Raw genomic sequence first — 22161 nt, forward strand, 5'->3', positions numbered from 1 at the left:
CCCCCAATGCTGCCCTCTACAGAATCCACCCCCAAAACTCCAGGTATTTCCCTCCTTAGAGCTGGCAACCCTACTTTCCCCTCAGTGCCTGTTGGTAGGCAACTAAGCTTGGTCCTGTCACCTACTTTGGCCTTTGGGAGAAAACATATTGGGGCCAATCCTGATAGGGTTGCCAACTCCCGATGGGAAATTCCTGGAGATTTGAGGGATGGAGTCTGAAGAGGGTGAGGTTTGAGGAGGGGTGGGACCTCAGACAGGTACAATGCCATAGACTCCACCCTCCAAACCACTCAGTCCTTCATGGGGAACCATTGTTGCCAATCTCCAGGTGAGGGCTGGAGACCACTCAAAATTACAATTGCTCTGCAGAAGGGAGGGCGGAAGTCAGCTGAAGTCAAAGGGGCAGATAATGGTAGGTTGATGGTTAGCTGTGAAGGAGATGGGGTTGCCAACTCCAGGCTGGCGAATTCCTGGGGATTTGACGGGTGGAGCCTGGAGAGGGTGGGGTTTGCGGAGGGGTGGGACATCAGACAGGTAGAATGCCATAGACTCCACCCTCCAAACCAGCCATTTCGTCCTGGGTAACAATTGTTGCCAATTTCCAGGTGAGGGCTACAGATCACTCAAAATTACAACTGCTCTTCAGGGAGCAGAGATCAGTTCCTCTGGAGAAAACAGTGGACTCTGTCATTATACCCTGCTGAGGTCACCACAGCAAAATGACACTGTTTGCCCAAAGCCAGAGCACTCCCCCAGAGCCTCTTTCTAGATATCGTTGTATTTATTTCCATTTTTTCATTTTTTTGTTTTTAGGTCTATACTTTAGAACCACTGGGCAAGTGATTGCACTTTTAAATATCTCATTTGCATATTTATTCTGTGCCTGGTGGCTTTATTCTGGAAAAACTTGTTTTCTGGTCCATATTGAATTTATATTTTGTATCCATTCTGATTGTGTCTACATGATTGTATTATATTTTTATAATTTCCTATTTTTATAAAACATTTTATAGAACATTGCAGAACATTCGATGTCACTTTCATGGGAATTTCACTGTCTGATCAGCTAGTTTGGCATACATGGGGAATGCATTCATGAAATTGAATCCTGTACACTTAATTGTGAAACACTTTACCTGTATAGAATTTTCTTTCATATATTAGGGGAGAGCAGAGAGGGGACTGGGCCTCTGAATGAGCACCCCCTCTCCCCTCCTGCCCCCCAAAGGTGCTGCAGCCCCTAGTACTTAAAAAGCCTGAGTGTGGCTGGGAACTCATTCAGCCGGAGGGGGAATTGTAGGAAGGTGGTTGCTAGGTAGGTTAAGGGTTTCTTTTGCAGGTACGTAAAGCCTGGGTTTGACCAGGGCTCTTGGCCCTTAACCTGTGGCTCACAGCCTGTGGCCTGATGGCCAGCCCTGTGGAAATCAGCCTATACCAGGATGTTTTATATATGTTTAGTTTTCTGCTTCTCACCTTATGCTACGTTTCATTTGTCAAAATGTATTTAAATTACATTAGTGTTTTTGTAAGCCACTTTGCTCCACCGTTGGAGAAATATCAGGGGAGAGCTTCTGCTCTTGGAGAGAGAACTGGGATAAAAATATGCTAAAATAAATAAGTAAATTGCTAGAGTAAAGGTTTGAATCACAGACATTATTGCTTTGTTAATTTTTTTCTATTGTGTACTATTTGAGCCATTTTGTCAATCATGTGCAATTCCTTTCCTTTAGTCTGATTTTTGTCTTTCTCTCCTGTAATCAGGTAGGACCCTGTAGCATTCAGTGCTGCAAATGCCTTCTCGATCATTAAACTGTGGATGTAGTCAGTCTCTTTCATTTCTGTAGATAGCAAATAGCAGAGCTGTTTTAAAGATGTTGCCTTTACAAACTTCCAAAATGCACACAGCAATTGCAGAACTCAGTACTTTCATTATGTTTACATTCACAGTCCCTGACACCTAGTTATCTTGCTGTGATCTTTAATTTATGAGAGCTGAGTAAGCCATAAAACAGTTTCTCCTCAGCATGTCATTGTGATATTTGCCATCTTGAAACACCAGGTATTGGAACTCTTTGATTTGCCATAACCTCTAATTGTCATGCTAGCCAGGATGGGCTTCAGTGTTTCAGAGTCATTATTGTCTCCTTTCTTCACCATGAAATGTCACAAGTCATAAGTATCTCACTTTACTGCGCTGCATTATCTCCTGCATTACAGTAGCAAAAATAAGCGTAATAAATTATGCCACCAGAAGTATTCCCTTCCAGATATTATTTCTAGTGGGACAAACTGTTTCCTGCTAGGTCAGATACTGGGAAAATAAAATAACACACTTCATCAAAGAAACCTCTAAATCAATTCATCAGCTTCCCTTGCAGAAAGGAAGATAGAAATACAATGTACATTTTAATATCAGCCTGCATCAATATCAGCCTTGAGATGATAATGACCAGAAGCTCTGCATTCATTTTAGGATGTCACATTCCTTATTTCATTGTCACAGCTACTTCTTCTATCACTGTGGTACCTTTATGCATGAACAAGCCTACTTTATACACTTCGGGTCTGGGATGGGTTGCTACAATGTGTAACAGATGAGTATGCCCCTTTCCACTCCTTTGTTTCTGCATATTTCCATTGTGACAGTTTTGGTCCACCCATTTTTGTGGACAGTAGCAATGATCAGTATGGTTCTTTTATTCATTTTCCCGAAGTTTTGTTTATGTATGTACACATGCTATATCCCAGAGGTCCTCAGTATGGTGCCCACCAACATTTTTCCTGGTGCTTGCCAAGTGTTTTTCGAAAATGGGAAGGACAGCCCCATACTCAGAAAAATTTTGTTGGGGGGTCCACCAAGGTACCTCCTGGGGAGGATGAGGTTTGGGGAGGGGAGATACCTCAGCTGGGTATAATGCTTCAGCCATTGCCACTCGAGCCACACAGGCAGGCAGATGCATGTACACACCACTGGACCCTGAAAGCACTGGCCGTGGCCCATACTTACCAGTTATGGTGTGAGAGAAGGCGGGAGGGGAGTGAGCAAGTAGATAGCCACAGGAGCTATCTGGGAGGAAGGGAGAGAGAGAAGGCTGGCTCCCTCTCTCACTCTCATATGCAAGTCCTTCTCGCCACCGCCACCACCATTGGGGAGCTGCTGACTTCTTTGGAGGGTGCCTGTTTGTTTGCGGAGGGTGCTGGGCACCCCTGGGCACCCCTGTGGGTACATGCCTGGGGAAGGACTGGGCGGGGCTTTTGCCCAGCAGGACTTCTGATTGGCCATTGGAGATCTGATTGGCTTTGCAGATATTTACAAACATTGTTTTGGCAACAGCTGCCACCACTGCACCACATCACTGAAAGTAAGCAGTGTAAGCAAGAAAATATCTTAAAATATGTTCATTTTAAAAGGTGACCTATCAAGCAGAGCTTCTGCCTGAAAAGTTGAAGAGTTACTATTAGAATTACGTGTAACCTCACTCCCTGACATTTTGTGGCTGGCTCCACTTCCTCCGGTAGTCATTGTATGGTTGTGCCCACCACCTGATGTCAGAATTCCAAAAGTGCCTGCATGCTCAAAAAGGTTGGGGACCCCTGCATCATATGCACATGATGTAGAATGCTTATTTTCTTAGTTTAGTGCTATCTCCTTCTGGGAGACAGTGAAAATGATTCCATGTACAGAGCATGACTATTTCTATCATAGGTTCCAATAGTAGGCAGCATGTTCAGCAACCACAGTCTCTGGCTCAGTACATAGAGATGTGGAAAGAATATTACATTTCTTCTTTGTGAAGCCAAAGAGAATGCAAGATCTATAGTTTTAGTTCCTGTTACTGCGATAGCACAAATACAACCGGCACACTATCGAAAAGGAAAGGCTAGATAGAAACATTTTCATCAATAATAAAAGTAAGATGTTAATATTTTTGTTATTTAACTGTTATGTGAAGTGCAGTGCTACAGTCTGAAGTCTGCTGTTCTGTCTTGCATTGGGTTGTTAAGGTTTTAGAGATGGGACCCAGCTGATTAAATGCTTGGAAAAGCTGCTTGCATGACATAGCGACTGCCATAGTGGGAAATGTTTTCATTCTATAAAAATGAAGGCTAGAATTTCACAAGTAACAGATAGAAACATGACTCTTATGTTGGCATGGTGGGATGCAGACCAAGCACCCTGGTTGTTGCTGTTGTTTTTAGATAGGAGCACTGAGCCCCTTCTGTTGTTCTCTTCTGTTGTCCTCTAAAGTTCCAGTTGACTACTGTCTCTTCCAAGTTACAGTGGTAATACAGATTGTTCAGTGGGGACAAAAACTATTCTTATGCATGATAGAATCATTTTGACTCCCATGGCACATGTAGCTCTCGTGTATGTTCTTATATAGTAAAACTGATATAAAATGTATGCAAGCATAATTTATTTCTGGAACTAAACTCACAGAGTAAGCCTTTGTTTGTGTGTGTTCCCGTTTCATTATATACTGCTCTCTTTCCCCCATTTTCTCATTGAAATGCTCATGCATTAAATAGTATATCGTGGTTTGGCATCACCTCAGCGAATTCTTGCAGATGGTTATAAGATTCTATTTTTTATTACCATTGGGTAGTGGAAATGTTTGAATGATAGATCTGCAGAATCCCCTGGCAAATTGAAATAAGGCTTGAATTGTATCTCAGCAGGGATACTAGGTTATCCTTATTCAGAATAAATGTTCCCCTTTTTATCCCACATGTACCACTAAGCCTCCTTGGAGGCAGAAGCTACAGATGCCAGTCAACTCAACTTTAGAAAAGTCTATAATGTCAATCATATATACAATTCCTCTCCCAGAGCTAAAGATGTAGTTATATTTAATGTTAACATTAGCACACAAGAAAATACTCCCCAAGTATTCTCTTTCGAGAACTGCTCTTGAGTGATAAATTCAATCTTTTCTTCTTCTTCTAATGGATAACATCCTCTGTTTGATGTTCTAAGCACATATTTGCATTATCACCTTATATGGTTATTCTCTCTTACTCAAGAAGGCAAAAGGTAGTAATGTTCCAGGCAATAGAGTTTTGCCCAAATACTAGAGAATCCCATGTGCAACCCCCAATGATATAGTGATGCCACTTCCAGGTGCACAGGTAGTGATGTCAGCATTCTGGCCAGCTGAGTGGTGGTAGGGAGATCAACACATTGATTACCAAGATTATTTTATCTATTCCCTGCTGGTATCCCTTTTCCTTTACAGTGCCCTAAAACCTGACTTTCAGCTCTCTTCTTCTATCACTGTAGTCAGAGTCAAGTTTATTCTGTAACATGTATCCTTGTACCTTTCCTTTTCCCAGGTGTCCCTTTCCCCCCTTTCCCTTCCTTCTCTTTCCTTCTTAACATTCTTGCCCTTGAGTAGGTTTATCCTGCATGTAGGGCCTATATTATTTTGAGATTTTAGGCCTTTTATAAATTATAAAATCAAGAAAAAAACAAGATTACTTGTACACCAGCCCTGAGGTCTGCCAACTCTCAGAAAGACTTCAAGTGCAGGTTTCTGCACTTCAAAAATAACCATGAAAATTAGGCATCATTTTGCAGCATTCTAGTATTGTAAAAGGAATTACTTTTCACTACAATCTGTATACAGTCATCACAGGCATTAAAGGTCTATAAGAGCACTGAGCTGCCAAAGATAACATTTCGGTTCTTTGGAATCTAAAGCAAGAAAAACTGTAGCATATTGTTATCTGTCATGCAATATATCTGCTTATTAACTAAGGTTAACCACAAGAATTTACCACCAACTAATTTAGAAGGAAAATAATCTGATTAGCTCATTGGCAAATAGCAGTTATTTTTATCATTACCAATATGCTTGGATAATGTTTTTTAGAAGTCATGTTTCATAGAAGTACTGACTACATTTGGACATGTTTTATACATTGTAGTTTCTACTATGTGATAGCCTTTCATTTGGTTCTTTAGACATGTCAGTTATCTTAGATGGAGGGTTTTGTGCCCAGTGAATAGACCAGCTCAATAGAGCCTGACGAAGTTGCCTATTAACTGGCCTGCCTTCACCTTTCCCTTTTTATATCTCTGGATGGACTGAAGGCAAGAAGTCTTCCATCTGATCTGTCACAACTGGCTTGTTCTTAACCCAGGCCACCCCCAGCCAATTATGAAAGCCCAGTTGCCTGGAGCATTACTACCTTTTGCCTTCTTGAGTAAGAGAGAATAACCATATAAAGTGATAACGCAAATATGTGCTTAGAACGTCAAACAGAGGATGTTATCCATTAGAAGAAGAAGAAAAGATTGAATTTATACCCCACCCTTCACTACCCAAAAGAGTCTCAGAGCGGTTTACTGTCTCCTTTCCCCTCCCCTCCCCACAACAGACATCCTGTGAGGTAGGTGGGGCTGAGAGAGCTCTTTCGAGAACTGCTCTTGAGAGGACAGCTCTGAGAGAACTGTGACTGACCCAAGGTTACACCAGCAGCTGCATGTGGAGGAGTGGGGAATCAAACCCAGTTGTCACAGATTAGAATCCACACTCCTAACCACTACACCAATCTGGCTTTTGAAGGAAATTTTGTCCTTGAATTAATAACAAGCAATGACTGAAATTTTATTTATTTATTTAATTCAATTTATACCCCGCCCTCACCGCAATGCGGGCTCAGGGCGGCTTTATCACCTTATTTTGTTATAGATAGACCAGTTATGTAAGCCGCTCTGAGCCCGCTCACGGGGTAGGGTGGGGTATAAATGTAATAAATAAATAAATAAATAAATAAAATATAAATAAATAAATATGTCTTAGTTTCCATTGACTTTCCCTCAAGGAATCTGAGATACATAGCCCTGTGAAAGATCTATAACAAATTACAGTGCTGTCAGATATTTTCATTATATTCCAGTGGTTTTGACTAGACTACTACACTTCTTTAAAAATTTACCAGCAACAATTGCAATCACCAACATATTAGGTTAAAAATCTCAGATAGCCAGAGCTGGGAAAGATTTTGCCTAAACCCCAGAGAGTTGCTACTGATTTGAATAGATGGAACTTAACTAGAGAAACCAGTATGAAGCAGTTCTATATGTTGTATATGCACTGAGGAGTATATGTTTGCAACTGAATTAACATTGTTTGAGTCTCAGCATTTCCTCTTACACCATGTTGTAGGGCTAGAGATCTAGCCATTAAACAACTACCGATATTTGTTCTAGCTCCTTAAACCTGATAATGAAGCTGAAATAGAAAAGCTTGTGTCAACTACATTAATAATTAGAACAATGTTTGCACTATTTGCCACTTCTAGGGCCATGGCCTTTTCGGTGGCGGCTCCATACTGGTGGAATGAGCTCCCGGAGGAGATCAGGGCCCTGCAGGATCTTATGCAGTTCCGCAGGGCCTGCAAGACAGAGTTCTTCCACCAGGCTTTCAACTAGGAGCCGCCACCCCCAACCACCAACGAGCCGGCCCGTAGTACTAACATCTGGCCGCTACCACTGTGCTCCGGAAGATCATTGAGCAAAACTGTCTGGTTGTATGGTAATTTCAGCACGCCATCTTATGCATTCAATGTATTAGCACTAGCACTTTATGAGGACTTGTTTTATTTTATTGTATTGAATTTTAAATTGTTTTTATGTGACTGTACGGTCATCTATAGACCAGTTATGTAAGCCTCTCTGAGCCCGCTCACGGGGTAGGGTGGGGTATAAATGTAATAAATAAATAAATAAATAAATAAAATATAAATAAATAAATATGTCTAAGTCTTAGTTTCCATTGACTTTCCCTCAAGGAATCTGAGATACATAGCCCTGTGATAGATCTATAACAAATGAGCTTCAGCTATGGAGGGAGCTTTGTTTGGAGCCATGGTAGACAAGACAGGCGAGCTGAACCAGTTTTATTAAATATAAACTGATAATGCAGATGTGTTCTACCTGCTCCAATAAAAGGTTGCACTCTCATTCTATGGTGAAATGTGTCTCAAAGTAATTATTTTTTAAAATGGAATGCTTTGTCATGGTTTAACCATACCAATTGTCCTTATTGACATTGCAATTTCTGTTTCAGAAATCAAAAATCGCCACGTATGAAAAAATGTGGGCCTTTATGAATAGCAGAAGGCAGTCAGTGCTTGTCAAAAGTAATGAAGAAGGTATCCAGCGTGTCCTCACCTCTGATTATTCTTTCCTAATGGAGTCAACTACCATTGAGTTTGTCACACAGCGGAACTGCAACCTGACTCAGATTGGCGGCCTGATAGACTCAAAAGGTTATGGTGTCGGAACGCCTATGGGTAAGTTGTATGCCTATTTGGTCTGTATTCATTAATCTCACCTGTGGTAATAGCACAAACAATACTCCAGTGTTTGATATTAACTCTGTGTACCAGTAGTTGCTTGCTATTATTTTATACAGGTTAATGTCTTTACTGAGTTGGTATATGTGAAGCATGAACTATAAATTTAAAATAATCATTACTATTCTGAAGCTGAACAAACATAATTTTGTGCTAATAAAATGTGTGTGTAGTGGAGTTTTGCAGTATTTGAATATATATAAATTGTGAGGCCCTAGCATGCGCTCCTGGGGCCTATGATGGGTTTCATACGGGGAAAATAGTTGGCTTGAAAAGAAACACGATCTTATAAAGGGTATCAGTCTGACTGACTCACTGACTATGCAGCTGTTACATAGGAAAGGTCTATGTATCAAGAACTGAGAGCAAACAGAACAATTCTTACTGGCTGTTCTGCAGTTGTAAAGCACCTGGATGCTGATGACATGACTAGGGTTTTGTTGGATTATCTTCCAAAATCTCTTTTCTGGGCTGTATTTTGGAGGACATAGTTAAGTTACGCAATGTACTTCGATCTGTAGGAATGATGTGGGAAAGAAATTTAAATAAGTGAATGAATTAACCTATAAGGTTGTTTTCTTTCTTGGTTAGAAGCATGTCCCTCTTTTGGAGACTGTTACTTGCATTCAGAAAATTATATCCTCCTACCACTGTTTTAAGTTTTCTGTTTTCTGTTTGGACATGGATTGAGTGCTTTGTTTCCTTTTACGTCTTTTACAACACTGTGCTTGGTACACTGCATTCTCAGGGTGTTCGTTCCATCTTGCTTATGTGTGGTATTCCTTATTTCATTCCACCTCTTTTACACATGAGCTAAATGTATGGTTGCCAGTCTCCAGTGGGGTACTAGAGATCTCCCAGAATTACAATGGATCTCCAGACTACAGAGATCAGTAACACTGGGGAAAGGGCTTTTTTGTACACTGGCATTGCACCCCATTGAGGTCCCTTACCTCCCCTAACCCCACCCTCCCCAAGTTCCAACCCCCAGTCTCCAGGAACTTCCCAGCCTGGAGCTGGCAACCCTAGCTGATTGGATCTTCCTTGTCTAGAGGCAATAAACTTCTGAAAACCAGTGCAAAGAGTCAATGCCAGGGGAAGGCCTTGACCTTTATGCCTTTGTTGGCCATCCAAGGCAGCCAGTTACCCATTGTGTGACATAGGATGCTGGCACCTCTTACATTATCTAGCCTTTCACACAGACACTTGTGATCATGCATTTGGAGGCTGATTCTTACATGCCTACAGAATACTTTGTATCTTCTCAGTTGATGACTTAAGGCCCAATAAATATTGATAGAAGATAAAGATTGCACTTTGCTTATGGTTGCCAGTTCCTAGTCTCTCGCCAACAGGGGTGGGTGGGAGGGAGATTTCTGGGAGTGGGGAGGTGGGCTGATGTCACCACTCGCAACGTCCCCGATGTGATGACATCACCCAGAAGTGATGTCATCATGTTGGGGACATCATGTGGTGACACTCTGGCATTTTTGGCAAAACTCTATTGTGCTGGGGCGGGGCTGTTGGGGGCAGGGCTCCCCCTGCCAGCGATGTGGTAGGTGGAAGGCAGGAGCCTGCAAAATCAGAGGATCCTCTCCTCCTACCTGGGGGCTGGCAACCCTAACTTTGCTTGATTTGCCTCTTTTGTATGCACATCTGACCATTACTGGGAGAGACTGCATATACTAATAAACCTAATCTTTTGGACATAATATGGAACTGGCTCATTAAAACAACATTTCTCAATCTTTAACAACATTTTGCTCAAAAAATTGTTAACACTTTTGAGGACCCCAAGCTCTCTTTTCCTTTCTCACCAGTGCTGACATATGCCAGACAAGCCCCCTTCAAATTGTGCATCATCTTTTAGTGACTCCAAGAAAAATACAGAGAACTACATATAGCTGCTTCATAAAAATAAGTCTAAATAAAATGTTTTGTTGGTACATGGTCTACAACAGGTATGTCCAACAGGTAGATCGCGATCTACCAGTAGATCGTGGAGGGGTCAGAGGTAGATTACCAGCCCCACTTGGTCTCCTGGTTTGCTGGACAGATGTTTGGGTTTGTTTGATGATTGTTTGGTGGTAAAAAATGTTTGCAGTTCTTTCTGGATCTTCCTCTCTCTGTTCTGTTTTTGCTTATTTTGCTTACCAGTAAATAACAGAAGGTGCATTATAAATGGGGGGGGGCCCCACGGTGGAACCCAACTTTAGTGGGTTAAAATCTAATTTGAAACTAATTTGAAACTTTATTTTCATGGTGGTAGATCACTGGCACTTTTGGCTGGAAAAAATAGATCACTACCTGTTCGAAGTTGGACATGCCTGGTCTACAAGGTTGGGCTTTGAAAAGTAAATCTATAGGGCCACACCCTGAAAGACCTTAGCCCAAGTTCCGACTAGTCTTACTCCTTGATTGGAAGGGACTCTCCCACTGTAGACAGCAAGGGCATCCAAGTTGGTTAATGAATTCTAGTCAGCTATTAGCAGAACAGGAGCTGGAGGGAGCCTTGAAAAAATGTCAGGGCTGTTCATAGATAGACGCAAAATACTGGCAACACAAAAAACATGAGGTATTAATATTCCATTGAAAACCACCACTGGCTACTATTTTCTATTGATGAAGATTCATGAGTCTCTGTTTCTATGGAGAATTCTTTTGCATTGAAAAGCAGAGTGAATATTAGTTCAGTTTTATACATGAAGTCACTGGTGATTATACCAGACAAGAAAGAAGACCCGCGAAACTTGCGGGGGGGGGGGAGCTTCAAACTGAGCTGACGGAGGAGGAACCAGCAGGAGCAGGTAAGCTCTCCCGCCCTCCATCCTGCCGGTTCCTCTGTGTCCTCCCCCCCGCTCCTCCCCCCCAAGCGAGGGCCAGCGGCTTGCAGCTGCCCGGGACTCGTGGCCGCCCGCACCCGCCCTCGCCCCAGATGGCTGGCTGGCTCCGAGGCGGCGGCAGTGAGCCCGAGCGGTGAGGCCGGCTGCTTCCCCCCTCCCAAGCGAGGCCGGCGGTGAGGCCGGCTGTTCCCCCCCTCACCCACCCTCGGCCCGGCCGACTCCGAGGCGGCGGCGGCGGCGACACTGGCGGCAGAGCGTTTCCTGCGCATGCACAGGAAATGCTCTGTTAGTTTTTGGGGGACCGCCCCACGTGTGCACAAACCTCTCCCTGCCCCCCAGGTGGCCCCGGAGCGCGGATTTAGATATCCGCACGCACGGGGCCAGTTCAGTATTAGTATATAGATTGTACTTCCTCACTGCCACTCATCTGATTAGAATTCCTTAGTTTCCTTGTTTGTTTGCTTGCTTGCTTGCTGGCAAGTCCAAGCCGACATATGGTTTCAAGGCAAGATATATTCAGGTGGTTTTCCATTACCTGCCTCTGCATACTGAACCTGGTATTCCTTGGTGGTCTCCCATCGAAATACTGACCAGGGCTGATCCTGCTTAGCTTCCAAGATCTGATGATATTGGGCTGATTTATTCAGTGCATTTTCTGGCCAGTGATGTGATGTGATGGAAACTATGAAGCAGCAGCAGCTCTACAAACTCCCATCCTCTGGAAAATGGGTAAGCTGATTTAATTTGCTGTTCCTGAAACAGAGAACATCTGCCCATATTCCTAACAAAAACTGAGGAAGTTCCACCTTAACAGTAGCTGTGTGAATGAAAAGGGGCTCTTCCTTGGTCCTTACAAAGGACTTGTGAATCTCCTGGAGTAACATCATGGACACTTGGGGTTTCTTGTGCCCCAATTTGAACACACTGATCTAAATCTCAGAGTTTGTATAGAGTACTTCTAAATTCTTCTCCCATCTCATTATTAAAAACACAACAGCAACTATATTATATACTCTTGGTTATCTAATGTTCTGACAGGTTACAAAAATGGTATGTAACAATATGCCAGAAATATATATAAATTCATGTATTGCCAACTGTTATGCAAACTTGCTACCTGAATATGGGAAAAGATTATTTTGAACTATGTGGCACATGCTGTTAAACAGTAGGGCTGTAATTGAATGGAATACTGTTTAAGATGGATTTAGAGCTCCCTATAGGAAAGCAACTGTCAATCAACCAGAAAATGTTACCTGTAATACAATATAAAAAGATAAATTACTGTCTACTCGAAATAACCACTGATCATAGTTCATGTTATTAGAAATTATACTTATCTTTAATGCAAGAAAAAGATAGTTACACTGGTGATCTAAAGACTTAGAAGTCTTTGATTTATGAATGAAATATTGAATTTATTATTCAGTGTGCTTGAATAACAGTTGCTATCATTGTTCTCGACACACATCTTTTTATGCCAATAAAGGTGTTGTATTTTGACACACATCTTAACAAGATGGATAGTAGAACAGATGCACAGTGTATTACACAAAACTGAGAGAGCTTACCAAACAAAAGTTATTTCAGTTGTGAAGTAGCGGTTACGAAGCATAATGGTTGATTTGAAGAGGCATGGTTTGTGTGCTCCAGGAACAGAATTCTCTAATTTCCAACTGTTGGATATTTTGAAACAAATCAGAGATTGGTATGCCTATATGACAATGGTCAGCCTCAGTTCTTACATGGCATGCAATGGCCAAGGCCTTCTTCCCTAAAGAAACATTGAATGCTGCAGTTCAACATGCAGCAATTCCAGGAAAATTTCCAAGGGTTCTTTGACCTCTGAAAGGCTTCTCCATGCTTGTCTTTCATGATACAGCATTTATTTTCTCATAAAAGCTAACGATCAGGAAAAACTACCCATTAAGCACTTTAAGCTGAAAATCTGCATGGAAAAAAAAGTACTGAAAATTATGGCTTTAAAAAAATTAGAGGAAATATTGGGCTGGATTCTATACAGTGCAACATAGTCTGAGTACAAATCGAAGGCCAATGCAAGTCAGTGAGTTGTTGGGTGTCCCGAGGGATGGGCCACAGAGGTGTCTGCAGAGTACAAGTATAAGTTTATTAAAGAGAATTGAGGAAGAATCAAAGAACCAACCTTGAGGGAAAGAAATGGCTAAAGAAAGCAAGTGTGGCTAGAACGATAAAACCTATTGTAACTCAGAGCTGCATGCCCAGAAAACTGATTTTCTTACTTAATTAAAGGGCGGGGGGAATGATGACCCAGATAGTCAGAGATGCAGGTAGCAGTCCACAGTGCTATTTGCACATGTTGCTTGATGGATGTTTAGGGGTAGTTATCTTGTACCACAGCTGAAAAGACAGCCTGTTTGGGTGTGTAATTTTATCACTGTAACCTTTTTTTAAACATATTTTTTTATTAATTTCAAATCTTTCAAATTAATTACAAGCTTTTTTTTACAACAAAAAGAAATAAATTTAACATTCTTTAATAATGGTTTACTACAACTTGCCAACTCAATTCTGCTTCTACCTCATTTGTATATAATATTCATTAATTGAGTCTGATAGACATTGGTGTGCCTGAATAAATATTTCTGCCTTTCAAAATTACTCCAGCACTAATGCTTTATGAATCCTATTTCCCATTATTTTCCTTATAACTATTTGAGTAATGTTTTTTTAGATCTCCTTATGCTTAAAACTATATATTCTGTACATATTTTGTTTCCAAATTTATTAGATAAAATGAAAAAAATAGAAAAAAATTGCACCATTTCATTACTCTGCTATCTTAGTATCTTTTCCTATCATTGTGTTCTTCTTCTTCAACTGGTGCTCTTCTAATCAGCGTTCTCTCCCACTGGGATTCTGGTGCAGTTCCGAAGAAGACTCATAGTGTGGGTCTTGCCCACTGGGGAGGTGGGTGGGGGTGCCCCATTAGCCCTTTTCATGTGCTCCTCTGCACTTTATATTCCCGGCTACTTTTCTAGGGGAAAAGATAAAGGGGAAAAGAAAAAGCTCTGGGACTACAATCTCCTCCAATGTATTTCTTTACAGTCTTATGGTACCTTCCTCTTCTTCTGGTTACCGATTCTTAGCTTCTTAGCCTGAGTCCGATTCCAACACCTTCAGAAGCTCCTCACCAGTTGTTAAATCATGAGCTGTGTATATGCATCCTCGGTGTGTAACCAATATATGGCCAAGTAAAAGCCAACAGTACCTATAGTTCCTCTCTGCGAGCTTTTGTGCAATTGGGCACATATTTTTCCTGCCATTTAATATTTCAGAGGGAATATCTGGATACAGCTGAACCAAGATGTCGAGCTTCAGACCTCTATTCTTCCTAGCAATTTCCAAAAGGTGCCGCTTAATCTTTGTATCCTTGAGTTCTGCCTATATATCCGGTATCAATGCTGGTGAATCCATTCAGGGAGGGTTTAAACAGTAGGCATTGTTTACCACTGGCCCTGGAAGCTGTATAATTCCCTCTAGCCACTCATTTAAAGTGGCAGTAAGGTCCTTGTTTAAATCAAAGTTCAGGGAAATTCCACGAAATTTTACTTTAGTTTCCCATTATTTAATTTCTAACAGCATTAGCTTACTTTTCGCCCATCCTTCAAAAGTTTTCAGTTCAGCTATTTCTTTAGAGTTCTTTTGCATACCAGTAACCACTGTCTCTGCCTTCGCCTGTGTATTCAGTAACTTTTTGTTAACTTCATCCAATTTATTCAGAATAGGAGTGATGCTGTTTCTTATCTCTTCTTTTAAGTCTTGTTTTAAGTCTGTAAGTATCTCCTGTAAATGATTTTTAGTTAAATAATCTTTTCTTTTCTTTTTAATTGCCCGGGCTTCTTCTTCCTTCATTTCCAAATGGGGGGGGGAAGAGTCTCCGTCGGAAGAGTCTTGGTTTTCTTGCAGTGCTCTAGGCATCGGTTTGGAGGGATTCTTTTGGTCCCTTGGTTTCCCCCATAGTTTTGGTAGGGCTATAATGTTTAAATTGTAGTCTGGGGTTTTTTTTAGTACTTTTGTAGGAGCTCGGCACAGAGGCAGTGTTGGATGCGACTGCACAGCTCCACTGTTGCTCCGCCCCCCTTATCACTGTAACTTAACGTTTATATACAGTGGGAAACAAAAGTACTCATCAATATGTAGTGCCAACAACAAATAGTTATTCAGTATGTCCCTCTTGTTCACATTCAGTGGATATTAATAGGACTGAAATGAATTAACTATAGTCATACTTAATGCTTAATTCTATCTCAAAGCCTACTTATGTCACCCAGGATGATCTCATGAAATGCCATTGAAATGGTTGCACCTTTGCAATGAAGCAATCTGTATTGCCAGCTACCATACAGTTTCTCTTGGCACCAAGTGGCTAGTACTGCCCTGATTACCTAGATCTGGTAGGTGGTGAGCACTGTTTTATTGAATACATATGGTAGGAGTGTCTAATAATCTTCCAATTGATTTGATCCTCCTCTAGGACTTGAAAAAAGCCTAGGTTTATAAAAGGTCTCCTGCCTTTACAACTGCCACAGTGGCAATCATATAGCGCCCACGGAACTAGATATACTTTGATGTTCCTTAATCTCAGGGTTAGAGTCCCAGCCAGTGGGTAGGCTGGCTAGAGAGGAAAAGCAAATGTTCTCTTCACTTATACCAGCAGATTAACTGTAACCATCTTTGAAATAGAAGTCTTCCCCTTCTCTTCCCTTTCTTGTGAATAGGAATTTAGCCCTGTCAAAAATGTTGCTATATATCATAACATATACAATCGTGGGAAGAGCTGTCAAGACTTTTGAAAGTTGTGCAGTATATAGCCAGGAACAGCAAAACAACTGTGAGCTGAAATACCCGCAAGTATAAATGTACAAAAAGAGACTTCAATAAAGTGAAAAGCAGCATATAATTAGCAATATCAATAACAAATATTACATATGGGAATGAAAAATCCACAGAATCCATGGAGGGAAACAGTCAAGTCCAGAGAAGATATCTAACACTTTTCCTAGGTAGTTTATAGTGTTTCAGACTCCTGGTCCTTCCTCAGGAACAAAGAACTATAGAAGTACAAAATTGTAAAAGTATAAAATACAGCAATGCTTTATAACAATATAGCTTTTAAACAATGATGCTTAAAAACAATATATAATCACTGTTACACAGAGTCTCATGTATCTTACCAACATAGGAAGTCTCATACCAGTTTCTAAACAGGATGATGCTATTCAACTTCTCTGTAAAAGAGAGTAACTCCTTAGAATAAAGAATATAAATACATAGCATAATATATGGACCACAAAGCCACCAGTATATACTCACTTATGGGCTAGGTCTCCTAAGTTTTAATATGCATCTCTAGGGTTGTTTCTACGTGAACAGGACCAAACATGCCTCAAAGTATCCGGCCTACTGGGACAGCTTTATGAAGCCACATTGATTGCAGCTGAAAGTATCCTGATTAGTTTTAAAGTTATAGAACCTCTTATTGTAAAAATACTAAAGTACTAGGGGTTGCCAACTCCAGGTGGAACATTCCATCCCTAATTTGGGGCAGGTCTCCTAAATGTTAATATGCACCTCACAGGGTTGTTCCTAAGTGAACAGGACCAAATGCCTCAAATTTCCTAAGTAATATATATGTGTGTGGTGGAACATTCCAACCTTGATATGGGATAGGTCTCCAAAATTTTAATGTGCACCCTACAGGGTTGTTTATGTAGCCAGGGCCTGATATGCCTCAAATTCCTAAGTATAATGTGTATGTAAAAGTCAATAACAGCTGCACTGCTATCCTAAAGGCACTGCAATAGTAGATCTTAAAGGTGCCAATCCAATAAATTCATTCATAGTAAAATCCTAATAGTAGAAGAGTTCCAAAGACTCTTCTGAATTACTAAAGTATTCTATATTCATGACTAATTAATGAAACTGGAGTAGTAACTCTCTACATTCTATAATTACAGACATTGGCTACCATATTATCCATTGTAGGACATGTGGTACTCCAAAAGTCTAAAATACTAAGTTACAAATTTATCAAAAACTGGCTGAGCACAAGAAGAACTTACATAAAAGCAGGCCATAGTAACAACAAGCAACAAACAATACAGCACACAGTCTAATATAGCCAGGAACAGCAAAACTGTGAGCTGAAGCTATATTGTTATAAAGCATTGCTGTATTTTATACTTTTACAATTTTGTACTTCTATAGTTCTTTGTTCCTGAGGAAGGACCAGGAGTCTGAAAAAATGGCACCTGACCTAGGAAAAGTGTTGGATATCTTCTCTGGACTTGACTGTTTCCCTCCATGGATTCTGTGGATTTTTCATTCCCATATGTAATATTTGTTATTGATATTGCTAATTATATGCTGCTTTTCACTTTATTGAAGTATCTTTTTGTACATTTATACTTGCGGGTATTTCAGCTCACAGTTGTTTTGCTGTTCCTGACTATATTAGACTGTGTGCTGTATTGTTTGTTGCTAGTTCTGCAGTATATGTTAAAAGAAAACCAACAGGAGTAAAACACACAGTCTTCCAGCAGAGATACAGTGGCCATGAACCTCCAAAATCAACATGCTCATGGAAGTTCAAAGTTTAGAGAAAACCCTTGAGGCTTTCATATCGCATGTGCCTCGGAATTCTATTTTACAGAATTATCTTACGTTGTCTAGTGTGGTATGGACAAGGATGAACTTTCATTGCAGCATGCCAACATTTTCTTTCTGATTTTGTTTACTACATCTTTAAGAGAAATTCTCATTAATTGCCAAATATACTACAACAGAAAAGTTCTAAACTTCATTAGACAGCCAAAGTGGACAGTAGCTTGTGTGCCTTTGACATATAGCTTAGGGTGCATTCAGACAGACAGCTAATCCCACCATTATGCCGGCTCAAATTTGATCCCGATCTTTTTAATCCATCCTCCTACGACCAGACATCCCCCGGGGGAATCGCCTTACCGCACGTTGCTTCCGCTGTGGATTGTCTAGATGACGTCCATTGAAGGAGGCATGCGTGGTGGGGTTTTTTTAAAGATTTTTGCACATGCACATAGGCATGACATTGCGGCCTTGTTTATCCGCACATGGGCAGAATCAATATTTTTTTTAAAAAATGGCACCTGACATCAGACCATCCCGAACGGGTGCCATTTTTAATTGCATGCTGGAACAATCAGACGGAGAAAGTCCACAAGTGGCCCGTCAGAACCGAAAACTCCAGATTTAAAGTAGTATCTTTTTCGTATGGCTCCAAGATACAGCAAAATGGAATGCTCACGGAAGATGGACATTTCCCAGATGTTGATGTCTGGACATTACATTTAAATCTATGAGGCACCCGTGCTTCACGTGGATCTAAAGAGCCATCTGAACGCACCCTGAGATTAGCTTCCTTGCATGAAACTCTTGTCTGCATTTCTCACTTGCAGGCCTCAGAACTTCTTTTCAGACATTATGTTATGTATTAAGATGACTGCGACTATGTGTGCCCAGCCATGCAGTCTACTGGACTCACAGAACTTCTGGTTTAGAACAATAGTGCCAATGAGAGCGCTAGGAACCTGAAGAGAACCTATCGTTACCGGGGCCCTGTATATAGAACCTATCATGGGAATTGGGGGTGTGTTGGATGTGAGTGTGTGCACCAATATAAGATGGCCTCACACCGGCTAAGTTATCCTTTATCGTTCCAATGCAATTAATAAATGAGAGCTGATTTCACTATGCTACGCCTGGAACTCCACTACTTTTCACATTATTATTGCTGTTCTTTGAGGACATATTCTTCCTTTTTTGGGGGAAAAATCCAGTCATCTGAAAAGTGCAGGATTAAAATGCTGCATGAAATAAACTTATTTTGAAGACAGCCATGCTCATATTATTTCATCGGACGTAGCATCTAGAAAGAGGTATTTCATACTCCGCTCCCTTAAATTAAAGGCTTCACAGCAGAAAAGTGGTTTCAGGCAATAATTTATGATCTGCTGCTTCCTACCTCTGCAAGGAATATGACTTCATGAATTATTTATATTTATCTAAGCCATTAATGAGTGCATTACAATGCTGCTGGTTCTACCTTTGTGTGAGGAGCCCCCACTTCATGGAGGCTTTAACCCACTGTGTAATACAGTGTAATATTTAATTGCTACGCAGTGGCCAATAATAAACTGTTTAGGCTACCCAGTGTGCATTTCTTGTAATTTTACCTCTGGGGAGTGATTTGAAACCTTATGATTTTATGATTCAGCTTTTCACAGTGCCAGCTTTGCCTTTTCAAGAGTGCTCTCCCTTGTTTATCAAGAAAACTAGCTTTAATTATCTGTTGTCTGTTCTTTCTTATGTAGAAATGACTAGCCAAAGACAACCCTCTAAATCTTTTGGGAAAGTCATCGGAGATAATTTGAAAAGTAGGCTTTTACACTGAGAATAACTCATAACTGTCCCCAGCCTGAAGAAATAAAAACAGTCTTAAAACATATGTAAGATACTTGGTTAAAATCCAGTTGAAATCTGCTAAAAAGGAATAGGTCTAACCATTCTCCCCACTTAATTTCAGCAGGCCTGAAGATATATGCAACTGCTTTTGTGCACCCAACAGCCTTTTGCTTTCTCCAAAAGACGCCTGCTCCTATGTGAGATGGCAAACCTGTTCACCCTTAAAAGAGATACATTCCAAAAACAATTTGTAGCATGGCACTATAGTCACCTATTCAAAGCACAAACTTTTTTTTTTAAAAAAGAACTGGGCATGCTTAAAGCATTTCATCTTAAATACATCTGAAGGATGCTATGGTTCAAAATTTGAAATAATTCTAGGAGAAAATAGTGATTTTCAGGTAATTGAAGAGAATATTTATCTATCTGTCCAATGATCCTGACTTGACAGTTGGAATAGTATTGTCAGGTTCATGACAGAACATAGGTTAGGGCTGTATCCAATGTGAAAAGCACTTTTTATAGTATGCCTGGATGACAGTTGGAAGTCAATGGAAAGCATGATCAGTTTTACTGTATGAGTGCCCTACCCCTATCAGAAAGGAACCCAATGTGTTCTTCACTAGCAGACTTTTCCAGACAGTAATTAAAAGCCAACCTCAAGTTTTTCTTGCATCAAGTCTGCAAAAGCACCCATGATAATTTTAACCGCTTTTTGTAGAAAGGGTTGCAGCTTTCAAGTCTTAAATGCATGGTGGACAGCCACTATTACCCATCTGGATTTCAGAAGTAGCCATTAATCCAGGAATAACCCAAGAATTAAAATCCGAGTGTAGGGAAATCTAAACATCACAAATCATGATTCACAGATATTCTTATCCTGTTCTTGTCAAAAGGCTACCAACTGCCATCATTACATAATTAGTACCATTTCTCTTGGATCAGGATAACTTTAATATAATAATTTTATATTCAGTTTGTATTGTGCTGTCTCTCAGTATATGTGTGTGTGTGTACATATAGTGTACAGCTATATTAGGAGCTGCACACAATTAAATGAATGGGTCCCTGTCCACGTGCACAATTTAGATAGTGAGTTCAAGCTAAAGAACCATAAGTAAAACTCTACTCACATAATACATTTTCCCCACCTTCCCTTTCCCACTGTAGTCTCCTGCAGGTTCCCCCAAAGTCACTTCTGAGGGTTGTTTCAAACTTGTGAAAGCCATAGCTGCTATTTCCAAATCCATTCCAGTGTGTGCGTACAAAAGCATTTCACATACTTGCTCACTGGTTCATCTTGAACTTAGTTGGCTGAAGAATCTCTCCCTTATAATAAAGCAGTAGTGGGGACCAACATTCGAAAATGCCCGCCTTTAGTGTTTGGCCGGAAGAACTGCCACTCAGAAGACACTGGCTGGGTTGACTGGCTGCTTTGTGCAGTCCCGCCCAGCCTTTCAAGGTCTTTTGCATATGGAAGCTGATTGGACTTCACTCCATTCCACACCTCAAACTCCCCCCCCCCTGCAAGGCAGTTGGAATGTCAGTTGCATATGGAACCTTCAAGGTCTTTTGCATATGGAAGCTGATTGGACTTCACTGCATTCCACACCTCAAACTCACCCCCCTCCCCGCAAGGCAGTTGGAATGTCAGTTGCATATGGAACCTTCAAGGTCTTTTGCATATGGAAGCTGATTGGACTTCACTGCATTCCACACCTCAAACTCACCCCCCTCCCCGCAAGGCAGTTGGAATGTCAGTTGCATATGGAACCTTCAAGGTCTTTTGCATATGGAAGCTGATTGGACTTCACTGCATTCCACACCTCAAACTCACCCCCCTCCCCGCAAGGCAGTTGGAATGTCAGTTGCATATGGAACCTTCAAGGTCTTTTGCATATGGAAGCTGATTGGACTTCACTGCATTCCACACCTCAAACTCACCCCCCTCCCCGCAAGGCAGTTGGAATGTCAGTTGCATATGGAACCTTCAAGGTCTTTTGCATATGGAAGCTGATTGGACTTCACTGCATTCCACACCTCAAACTCACCCCCCTCCCCGCAAGGCAGTTGGAATGTCAGTTGCATATGGAACCTTCAAGGTCTTTTGCATATGGAAGCTGATTGGACTTCACTGCATTCCACACCTCAAACTCACCCCCCTCCCCGCAAGGCAGTTGGAATGTCAGTTGCATATGGAACCTTCAAGGTCTTTTGCATATGGAAGCTGATTGGACTTCACTGCATTCCACACCTCAAACTCACCCCCCTCCCCGCAAGGCAGTTGGAATGTCAGTTGCATATGGAACCTTCAAGGTCTTTTGCATATGGAAGCTGATTGGACTTCACTGCATTCCACACCTCAAACTCACCCCCCTCCCCGCAACACCTACTTTAGCCTTTGGGAGAAAACACATTGGAGCCAGTCCTGATAGGGTTGCCAACTCCAGATGGGAAATTCCTGGAGATTTGA

At 41.1% G+C, this 22161-nt stretch overlaps 1 protein-coding gene across 2 annotated transcripts in view; it reads left to right on the forward strand.

The window, feature by feature from the left end:
- GRIK2 (glutamate receptor, ionotropic, kainate 2) overlaps nt 1–22161 on the forward strand; it is a 918110-nt gene that overhangs the window by 826779 nt on the left and 69170 nt on the right. For both annotated transcript variants that reach the window (XM_015418620.1, XM_015418619.1), the window contains exon 14: nt 8076–8301. In XM_015418620.1, the coding sequence (XP_015274106.1) occupies nt 8076–8301 (226 nt within the window). The remainder of the gene's footprint in view (nt 1–8075; nt 8302–22161) is intronic.

This window comes from Gekko japonicus, unplaced genomic scaffold (assembly GCF_001447785.1).
Source record: "Gekko japonicus isolate JY-2015 unplaced genomic scaffold, Gekko_japonicus_V1.1 scaffold464, whole genome shotgun sequence".
NCBI lineage: Eukaryota > Metazoa > Chordata > Lepidosauria > Squamata > Gekkonidae > Gekko > Gekko japonicus.